This window comes from Myxocyprinus asiaticus, chromosome 2 (assembly GCF_019703515.2).
Source record: "Myxocyprinus asiaticus isolate MX2 ecotype Aquarium Trade chromosome 2, UBuf_Myxa_2, whole genome shotgun sequence".
Taxonomy (NCBI): domain Eukaryota; kingdom Metazoa; phylum Chordata; class Actinopteri; order Cypriniformes; family Catostomidae; genus Myxocyprinus; species Myxocyprinus asiaticus.
Genome location: NC_059345.1, coordinates 33,286,141 through 33,297,488, shown reverse-complemented (window position 1 = coordinate 33,297,488; position 11,348 = coordinate 33,286,141). Strand labels below are relative to the sequence as shown.

The following is an 11,348-nucleotide window of genomic DNA, read 5'->3' as shown; positions in this document are numbered from 1 at the left end:
AATGAGGAAAAAAATTACTGAGTGCACCTTTAAATGTTATTCTAAGGTAATTTAAAGAATGTAAGAACATGATAATGGTACCATATCCAAAAATGAAAGCAGCTCTATTCAGCAACCTAAAGACACAACCTAAACAGCGGAGAAGAGTTCATATAACCTCTGCAACACTAAACTGTCACTGATTAGTATGTGGCACAACAATGCAGAAATATCTGAGTGCTGAGAGAATGTGAATGAGTTTGCCCCGCCCCGTCTACACGCTCTGTATCTATTGACCACAGTAGCTCACAGCTGCCCACGTAAAGCTGGACAGATCAAGTGTACAAAGTCCTGTGCATTTGAGTTGCGCTCCGAGATATTTACTTTCAGTTGGTTTTTGGAGTACTTTAAGAAGAACATTCGAAGAAGAATATTGATTTAATAGGAACAGGAATTTCGGATTATATTTTACACCCTCGCAGTAAAGAATTATAATTTGGAACGTTAAATTGTTGGAGCTTCTTTTGTTACTTCATCATGAGTTCTGTTGTGGCCACTGAGGGACTGTTCTTCTCCGCCTTACAGCCCAGCTCTTCGGTCACCACATATGCGGTCCCGTCCGATGACCAGCTCGGGACGGATCAGCTGTCGAAAGCCAAACGCGTCCAGCAGCAGGTCCAGCAGCGCATGGCGGAGAAAACCTCATCCTTATCCCGACTGAACGCATCTCAGTACAGCTCAACAGGTAAGCAATATGATCCTTTACATTCTACTGTTAACCTATGCTCTTCTGAAGTCCTGTCTAGTAGCATATGGTTATATGTACCTATAATATATAACATTATATACTATACTATAATACTATACTATACTACACAAACACACACACACACACACACACACACACACATATCTATATATACAGGGTTGGGGAGTAACGAAATACATGTAACGGGATTACGTTTTTAAAATGCAAAATATAAGTAACTGTATTCCATTACAGTTACAATTTAAATAATTGGTAATTAGAATACAGTTACATTCAAAAAGTATTTTAATAACTGAAGAGATTACTTTGCATTTTATTGTCATTCATTTCATTTAATATTTAGTCCTTTCAGATGGAAAACATTTATACATATAAATGATGCGATCCAAAGAGCATTTGAACAGCGGTGAAACACTTTCTTATGAAAAGAAAGTCTGCTCCTCTGTCATAGGAGCAGACAGAGAAGTAAGTTTGAAGTAAGTTTGGAGCAGATGAAATAGAAATAAACCCTGCGTAAATTGTCAGCTTTATGCTAAGATAAAATGCCATTTCTAGTCATTTGACATGCACATGTTACCAGCCACGATCATATTGTTTTATCAAGAAATTTCATGGATCATAATTTCTTTTTTTCTAGTAAGACCTTTGATATTAGGTCAAAAATTGTATTCTTGATGATAATTGTTGTATTGTTTTCCTGTAAAAATATCAAAAAATTCTTAAAACAAGATCAATTTGATTGATCTTGTTTTAGAAACAACACTGCATAAGATATTTCGGTTTTTCAGAGAATGTATTTTTAACATGTGTATTTTGTCTTACTGTACTGGCAGAGTTTTTAAAGTCAAAACAAGTGAAAAAAATCTACCAGTGCTGAAGAAGTAATCCAAAGTATTTAGAATACGTTACTGACCTTGAGTAATCTAACGGAATACATTACAAATTACATTTTACAGCATGTATTCTGTAATCTGTAGTGGAATACATTTCAAAAGTAACCCTCCCGACCCTGTATATACAGTGGTGTGAAAAAGTGTTTGCCCCCTTCCTGATTTCTTATTTTTTTGCATGTTTGTCACACTTACATTTTTCAGATCATCAAACAAGTTTAAATATTAGTCAAAGATAACACAAGTAAACACAAAATGCAGTTTTTAAATGAAGGTTGTTATTATTAAGGGAAAACAAAATCCAAACCTACATGGCCCTGTGTGAAAAAGTGTTTGCCCCACCTGTTAAAACATAACTTAACTGTGGTTTATCACACCTGAGTTCAATTTCTCTAGCCACACCCAGGCCTGATTACTGCCACACCTGTTCTCAATCAAGAAATCACTTAAATAGGACCTGCCTGACAAAGTGAAGTAGACCAAAAGATCTTCAAAAGCTAGACATCATGCCGAGATCCAAAGAAATTCAGGAACAAATGAGAAAGAAAGTAATTGAGATCTATCAGTCTGGAAAAGGTTATAAAGCCATTTCTATAGCGTTGGGACTCCAGAGAACCACAGTGAGAGCCATTCCACAAATGGCGAAAACATGGAACAGTGGTGAACCTTCCCAGGAGTGGCCGGCCGACCAAAATTACACCAAGAGCGCAGCGACGACTCATCCAAGAGGTCACAAAAGACCCCACAACAACATCCAAAGAACTGCAGGCCTCACTTGCCTCAGTTAAGGTCACTGTTCATGACTCCACCATAAGAAAGAGACTGGGCAAAAATGGCCTGCATGGCAGAGTTCCAAGACGAAAACCACTGCTGAGCAAAAAGAACATTAAGGCTTGTCTCATTTTTGCCAGAAAACATCTTGATGATCCCCAAGACTTTTGGGAAAATACTCTGTGGACTGACGAGACAAAAGTTGAACTTTTTGGAAGGTGTGTGTCCCATTACATCTGGCGTAAAAGTAACACCGCATTTCAGAAAAAGAACATCATACCAACAGTAAAATATGGTGGTGGTAGTGTGATGGTCTGGGGCTGTTTTGCTGCTTCAGGACCTGGAAGACTTGCTGTGATAAATGGAACCATGAATTCTGCTGTCTACCAAAAAATCCTGAAGGAGAATGTCCGGCCATCTGTTCGTGACCTCAAGCTGAAGCGAACTTGGGTTCTGCAGCAGGACAATGCTCCAAAACACACCAGCAAGTCCACCTCTGAATGGCTGAAGAAAAACAAAATGAAGACTTTGGAGAGGCCTAGTCAAAGTCCTAAACTGAATCCTATTGAGATGCTGTGGCATGACCTTAAAAAGGCAGTTCATGCTCGAAAACCCTCCAATGTGGCTGAATTACAACAATTCTGCAAAGATGAATGGGCCAAAATTCCTCCACAGCACTGTAAAAGATTCATTGCAAGTTATCGCAAACGCTTGATTGCAGTTGTTGCTGCTAAGGGTGGCCCAACCAGTTATTAGGTTTAGGGGGCAATCACTTTTTCACACAGGGCCATGTAGGTTTGGATTTTGTTTTCCCTTAATAATAACAACCTTCATTTAAAAACTGCATTTTGTGTTTACTTGTGTTATCTTTGACTAATATTTAAACTTGTTTGATGATCTGAAAAATTTAAGTGTGACAAACATGCAAAAAAATAAGAAATCAGGAAGGGGGCTAACAGTTTTTCACACCACTGTATATATATAGGCTATAGTTTTATATATAATATATTATAATATGTGTAATAATGTAATGAATAGTAATCAGTGAATGAATAAATTAATGAATGAGTTCACCCCTCTTAGGATAAAAATCTGATTGTTGCTTTTGTTGTAGAGTTAAAGAAAACAAACACAAATGTGAAACCTAATCAAAACATCAGATCTACATTTATGCAATAACTAAACTGAGCAAATACAGGACTTGGCTAGTCAAAAGCTCTGCATGGTGTCTGGGTGACACTGATAGGATTTGTCTATTTTGTCTTTATGTGTTGGTCATAGCCAGTGCATTTCATGCAGGTGTACACAGGTGAAATGCTCCAACATGCACGTTTTGTTGTTTTGTAACTTCGATGATAAGAGACCAAATCGTGGATTTTTGTATTTGCATTTGAAGTGGTATCTAAGAGTCTTCATTGGTTTCTGCTGCAGTTATGTGGGAATCACATCCAACCAACCCCCAACCTTTAACTTGGCCTGGAAAAACGTCATGGTTACTTGTGAAACCTCCGTTCCCTGATGGAGGTAACGAGACGTTCTGTCGATGTAGTAACACTTGGGGTCACTCTTGGGAGCCCGAGACACCTCTGGTCTTTGATAAAAGGCCAATGAAAATTGGCGAGTGGTATTTGCATGCCACTCCCCCAGACATACGGTATAAAAGGAGCTGGTATGCAACCACTCATTCAGGTTTTATGCTGAGGAGCCGATATAAGGTCCGGCCATTTCAGCGGGTAGTTCAGCGTTGTGGCATGAGGGACACAATGTCTCGTTCCCTCCATCAGGGAACGGAGGTTACACAAGTAACCATGACGTTCCCTATCTGTCACTCACTCGATGTTGTGTCGATGTAGTGACACTAGGTGTCCCTATACGAAACGCCACAATTGGCTGAACTGTGTTACGTGAACTGGCGGTGTGTGGTGGGCAGACTACTGTGTGCCTCATAGCCAACACACCAGGTCGACACATAACCTCCCCCAACATAGTTATGAGTGTCGAACGGCCCTTTGGGGACAAGTCGACTCCCCAAAAGATAGAGACAGACTTAACCCAGTCGTGGCCTCTTTTCCCCTTCTCTTTTTCCACTCCCTAAAAAAGAAGGGGGAATATCCGACTGGGCCGCCAGGTCTAGTCGGGGGGTGTCCCTCCCATTGGGGAAGACACTGCGGAGACCACACCTCGCCCAAAGAGAGGGGGGGATATTTAAGTGGAAGAATACGTCACATGGTCTTTCTGACCATGTGGAGAGTCTTCAAGGTAGATCCTACCCAACAGGGGAGGAGTTACTACAAACATGGAGACTGGGGCAAAGGGGCTCTGCCCTAGGAAGACGCAGTTTGCCAACAGGGAAACGAACTAGCGGAAGATATATATTGCATGGGGTTAGCCTTACAGGGAACCGCCACATGCGGAGCACCTACCCCAGAACAGGACTCTTAGTTAGCACGTGTACAGGGCCGGCAGTGAGTCTCTCCGAAAACTCGACTGCCACAGGGCTCGGAGGAAGTCAACCAGGGAACAAAATTTGTGAACACTACTGGGAATTAATGGCGCATGTCTTCAGCTCCAAGGGAGGTGGAAGGCGCTATGTGCAAGCGATACACCCGGCCAGCTATCCTGGGCTTATCCGCTTGTGTTGTGTGCCACTACCTGGGACGAAACCGTTTCCACCCTGAGGTTGTAGAACCTTGCAAAGGTGTTGGGTGTTGCCCAGCCCGCTGCTCTGCAAATGTCTGTTAGAGAGGCACCTCTGGCCAGGGCCCAGGAAGCCGCTACACCTCTGGTAGAATGGGCTCGTAGCCCTACTGGGGGTGGCATGTCCTGGGCGAGATATGCCATAGTTATGGTGTCAATGAGCCAGTGGGCGATCCTCCGCTTGGAGACACTTTCCACTGTGCACCAAAGCAGACAAAGAGCTGCTCAGAGATTCTAAAGCTCTGCGTGCGATCCAAATAGATGCGTAAAGCGTGCATCGGACACAGCAACGACAGGGCTGGGTCTGCCTCCTCCTGGGGCAGCACTTGCAGGTTCACCACCTGGTCCCTAAAAGGGGTGGTGGGAACCTTGGGCACATAGCCTGTTCGGGGTCTCAGGATCACGTGAGAGTAACCCGGACCGAACTCCAGGCACGTTTTGCTGACAGAGAATGCTTGCAGGACCCCTACCCTCTTGATGGAAGTGAGCGCAGTCAGGAGGGCAGTCTTCAAGGAGAGTGCCTTAAGCTCGGCTGACTGCAAAGGCTCAAAGGGGGCTCTCTGTAGACCTTGAAGAACTACAGAGAGGTCCCATGAGGGAATGAGGTGCGGTCTGGAGGGATTCAGCCTCCTGGTGCCTCTTAGGAACCTGATGATCAGGTCATGCTTCCCTAAGGACTTACCGTCGACTGGGTCGTGGTGTACTGCTATGGCGGCAACGTACACCTTCAAGGTGGAAGGGGACAGCCTCCCTTCCAACCTCTCCTGCAGGAAGGAAAGCACTGATCCGACTGCGCATCTCTGGGGGTCTTCGTGTCGGGAAGAACACCACTTAGCGAACAGACGCCACTTAAAGGCATACAGGCGCCTCGTAGAGGGGGCCCTAGTCTGAGTGATCGTGTCTACCACCGCGGGTGGTAGACCGCTTAGGTCTTCCGTGTCCCGTCCAGGGGCCAGACGTGGAGATTCCAGAGGTCTGGGCGTGGATGCCAGAGGGTGCCCCATCCCTGAGAGAGAAGGTCCTTCCTCAGGGGAATTCACCAGGGGGGAAATATCATGAGGAGTGTGAGGTCTGAGAACCACGTCTGGGTGGGCCAGTAGGGTGCTACCAGGATGACCTGCTCCTCATCCTCCCTGACCTTGCACAGGGTCTGTGCAAGCAGGCTCACTGGGGGAAATGCATATTTGCGTAGGCCAGGGGGCCAGCTGTGTGCCAGCGTGTCTATGCCGAGGGGAGCCTCGGTGAGGGCGTACCAGAGCGGGCAGTGGGAGGATTCTTGGGAGGCGAACAGGTCCACCTGTGCCCATCCGAATTGACTCCAAATCAGCTGGACCACCTGAGGGTGGAGTCTCCACTCTCCCCTGAGGGTAACCTGCCATGACAGCGCGTCCGCTGTAGTGTTGAGGTTGCCCGGGATGTGAGTGGCTCGCAGCGACTTGAAGTGCTGCTGACTCCAGAGGAGGAGATGGAGGGCGAGTTGTGACATACAGTGAGAGCGCAGACCACCTTGGCGGTTGACATATGCTACCATTGCCGTGCTGTCTGTCCGAACTACCATGTGCTTGCCCTGGATCAATGGCCGGAACCTCCGCAGGGCGAGCAGAATTGTCAACAACTTGAGGCAGTTGATGTGCCAATGCAGTCGTGGGCCCGTCCAGAGGCCGGCGGCTTTGTGCCTGTTGCAAACAGTGCCCCAGCCTGTTTTGAAGGACCGCGATGTGCCTGGAGACCAGTTCTAAAGGAACACCTGCTCGTAGAAACGAGAGGTCGGTCCAAGGGCTGAAAAGACGGTGACAGACCGGCGTGATGGCCACGCGATGTTTCCCGTGGCGCCATGCCCATCTCGGGGAAAAGGTTCAGTGGAACCGCTGTTTTCTGTTTGAACGCCTTCAAACAGGCCAGCACTGACTGGGCGTGCTCGTTCGTAAGGCGCGCCATCAAGGAGACTGAGTCCAACTCCAATCCGAGAAAAGAGATGCACTGAACTGGGAGGAGCTTGCTCTTTTCCCAGTTGACCTGAAGCCCTAGTCGGCTGAGGTGTGAGAGCACCAGGTCCCTGTGTGCGCACAACATGTCTCGAGAGTGAGCTAGGATTAGCCAGTCGTCGAGATAGTTGAGAATGCAAATGCCCACCTCCCTTAACGGGGCAAGGGCAGCCTCTGCGATCTTCATAAAGACGCGAGGAGACAGGGACAGGCCGAAAGGGAGGACTTTGTACTGATACGCCTGACCCTTGAATGCAAACCGCAGGAAGTGTCTGTGTCGAGGAAGAATCGAGACGTGGAAGTATGCAACCTTCAGATCTACCGCCGCAAACCAGTCTTGATGCCGGATGCTCGCCAGAATGCGTTTTTGCGTCAGCATCTTGAACGGGAGTCTGTGTAAAGCCCGGTTCAGTACTCGCAGGTCCAAGATTAGCCGCAACCCACCGCCTTTTTTCAGTACAATGAAGTAAGGGATATAAAACCCTTTCTTCATCTCGGCTGGAGGGACAGGTTCTATCGCGTCCTTCCGTAGGAGGGTAGCGATCTCCGTGCGCAGGCTGGCAGTGTTTTCGCCCTTGACCAAGGTGAAGTGAATACCGCTGAACCTGGGCGGGCACCTGGCGAACTGAATCGCGTAGCCGAGTCGGACGGTCCGGATCAGCCATCGCGATGGATTGGAAAGCGCGAGCCACGCATCCAAGTTCCGCACGAGGGGGACCAAGGGGACAACGTTGTCAGACGTACCGGCAGGTGGGGCCAAGTGGTGGAGCACGAGGTGCTACACCACGTCGTGGCCATGCTGAGTCTAGGGACATCGAAGCACTTACTCCTTGTGACCACCCCCGGAACAGCCTGGGACGGGGGAGGAAGAGGCCTGTCCTTGTAACCCGTGGAAACTGCCACATGCTGGACGCTCAGGGGTGGAAAGGCCACCGCTGGAGCGCCAATCCTGCAAGAAAAAACCCATGGACAGTAGTCGTGGTGACGACCGTACACACCGGGTATGTGACCCAGGAAGGAAGGAAGGAAGCCGCTCTTTTGCTGAACTGTTGGGTACCGCAGCCACTTGGGCATGGGGTGAAATCAAACAAAAAGGCAACAAAAGATTTTCCACCCGGCCCTCCACCTGGGGATGGAGTGGTCTTCTTACCAGCTCCACGTGAGTGGGTTCCCTCGTCCCTGGGTCGCCCGTCTCAGGGGCACAATGAGGACCTCTGTGGGTTCTTTGGCGCAGGCTGTGAGATGGGTGGCGTCTGCTTCCTGCAGTGGGCTCCACGCCGGGGCCGGGCCGAAGGGGCGGGCTGCGGCGGAGCCGGTGCAGTCACTACAGGGGGACGCCCTTGGCGACGAGCAGATGGGGTGCGGGATCTTGAGCCGTGCCGGGGCAGGATGTGCCGGATTGCCTCCGTCTGCTGCTTCACCGCCGAGAACTGCTGGGCAAAGTCCTCAATGGTGTCGCCGAATAGGCCTGCCTGGGAAATGGGGGCAGCAAGGAACCGTGTCTTGTCGGCCTCACCCATCTCAACCAGGTTGAGCCAAAGGTGGTGCTCCTGGACCACTAGTGTGGCCATCGTCCGCCAGAGAGACCGCGCCGTGACCTTCGTCACTCGGAGAGCGAGGTCGGTCACCGAGCGCAGTTCCTGCATCAAATCTGGGGCGGAACTACCCTTGTGCAGTTCTTTCAGCGCCTTGGCTTGGTGGACCTGCAGGAGAGCCATGGCGTGCAGGGCAGAGGTGGCTTGTCCAGCAGCACTGTAGGCTTTAGCCATCAGGGACGACGTGTGCCTACAGGGCTTGGATGGGAGCTTAGGGTGTCCGCGCCAGGTGGCGGCGCTCTGCGGGCATAGGTGCACCGTGAGCGCCTCATCCACCAGGGGAATCGCCGTATAGCCCCTGGCCGCCCCGCCATCGAGGGTAGTGAGAGCGGGGAAACTGTGGAATCGGGGCCGGGCAGTAAAAGGTGCCTCCCACGACTTCGTCAGCTCCTCGTGCACTTCCAGGAAGAATGGCATTGGAGTGGGGTGTGGCTGCTTTGAGCGGTGCCGTGAGCCCAGAAACCAATCATCAAGCCGAGAGGGTTCAGGGGAGAGCGGAGGTTTTCACCCAATGTTCGCGGCCGCCCAGGAAAGCATGTCTGTCATTTCGGCATCGGCCTGTGACTGGGCAATCGTCCCCGAAGGGGGAAGCCCAGCTGAGGCTACTGCGTCCGACTGGACAAACCCGCACTCCGATGCTGCGCTCGTGAGCTCATCATCTTCGCGGGCTCCGAACAAGAAGCCAGACTCGCCGTGAGACGAGCCGGCGAACTCATCCGGAAGCCCGATTGGGGCAGACGAGTGTGCTGGGGAATGGGAGGTCTGTGGGGGGATACCCGGTGGAGACGATCCCATTGGGGTCCCCAAATCGCCCCCAGTGCTAGCCGCGCTGGCCTCATACCCATAGGTAGAAGGACCGAGGCGGGGAGCCGCTGGGGTGGCTTGCTTTCTTACGAAAACAATGCCGCGACCACAACGTTGCCATGGTCATGTTCTCGCAGTGAGAACATGAACCATCCACAAACACTGCCTCCGTGTGGGTCGCGCCCAGACTCGAAAGACAGCGATCATGACCATCCGAAGTTGAGAGATAACGACCGCAACCAGGAATAACACACAATCAGAAAGGCATCTTTAAAAAGACGTTCCGTGTGTGCCGCTCTTTAAGAGAAATATATACTCTTTTAAGGGGAAAAAGCTCTTTCAGAAAATATATTCTCTAGTTTTTCTGCCGAAGCGCCCAAGGGCGTTCTCTGCAGTGCAGCAGTGCAGAGGAGGGAGAAGCCGCTGAAATGCACCGTCAGATCCAGCAGAGGTGAATGAACAGTAGTATTCAGCTCAGTGAGCATGACCGTTCGGCTCCGAAGAGAAAATCTGAATGAGTGGTTGCATACCAGCTCCTTTTATACCTGTATGTCCGGGGGAGTGGCATACAAATACCACTCACCAATTTTCATTGGCCTTTTATCAAAGACCAGAGGTGTCTCGGGCTCCCAAGAGTGACCCCTAGTGTCACTACATCGACACAACTTCGAGTGAGTGACAGATAGGGAACTAATATCCTGACATTTCCTGAAAGATGACTGGAGGTGATGCATAAGCTTGTATGCATGGAAAGACAGCCCATTGTCCTACACTGACAACATGTCAAGATAAATAGAGTTTTTTAAATGCAAATCTGTAAAATCCTAGCGAACAAAAACTGTTAAAAATGTATACCTTCAGTGCACTGTAGGTTGCTTTGGATAAAAGTGTCTGCCAGATGTATAAATGTAAATGCAAAATGGATTAGTCAATGGATGTGTTATTTAGTCAGAGATGGAAGGTATTGTGAGACTTGTGTGTGTGTGTGTGTGTGTGTGTGTGTTGGGGGATTTGTGGAGGAGAATTGTAGATAACCAGTGGGAAAGGTATCACTTTCCTCTCTGGCTTAGACAGGTAGACAAAATTTAGGGCAAGCCTCACTCTCCACCTCACCTGCCCCCACCTTCCACCACCACTGTCCCATAAAGAAACAGCTTTTCTCTAGTCATAAAGGTGGTTTTATTACAATTTCAATATAATGCGCTGCAGAAGCACTGAAGTCAGACATGATTTTAACAATCACTAACTAACAGAATAGCTATACTCATGTAGTATAAACACGCTATCAAATTTCGAGATAAACAATACAGATCTCATTGAAGTTATAGCAAATTCATTTCAGGTCAAGCACATTTTTACTTCATATTTCCTATATCTCTTTGACCACAATGCATGCATGTTAGGCATTTAAACTTTGACCCTAATGTTGACCCACACAAGGGATTTTGGGAGCTCCTATCAGGCCTATGCCAGACAACAAATTTGGAAGTGACCTTTTGTGAATGAAGATGAACAGACCCCTTAATAAATGATTTTCTACCCATTATTTATACATATTAAATATAGAATGCTCTTAATGATCTTAAACTTTCTGTACAATATAGGAAGCAAAATAAATATTCATATATATAGTTTGTGTGTGTATAGATAGATAGATAGATAGATAGATAGATAGATAGATAGATAGATATACTGTATATTTAAATCAAATTTTAGAACACTTTTGTTAGATTTACATGTATTGGAAATAATGTCATACACTCACTTGTTTTGTAGTTAGCTTACACATGAGCTCAGTTTGACTTGGTATAGGACACATATTTGGTCACACCTCTTCAATCAACGGTCCATTGCTGAA

At 48.1% G+C, this 11,348-nt stretch overlaps 1 protein-coding gene across 2 annotated transcripts in view; it reads left to right on the top strand.

Moving 5' to 3' along the window:
* Positions 1-287: 287 nt before the first annotated feature.
* The window catches only part of LOC127410348 (plakophilin-3-like), a 45,798-nt gene continuing 34,737 nt past the window's right edge, over positions 288-11,348 (top strand). For both annotated transcript variants that reach the window (XM_051645562.1, XM_051645570.1), the window contains exon 1: positions 288-724. In XM_051645562.1, coding sequence (XP_051501522.1) covers positions 517-724 — 208 coding nt within the window. In that variant the 5' untranslated portion in view covers positions 288-516. The remainder of the gene's footprint in view (positions 725-11,348) is intronic.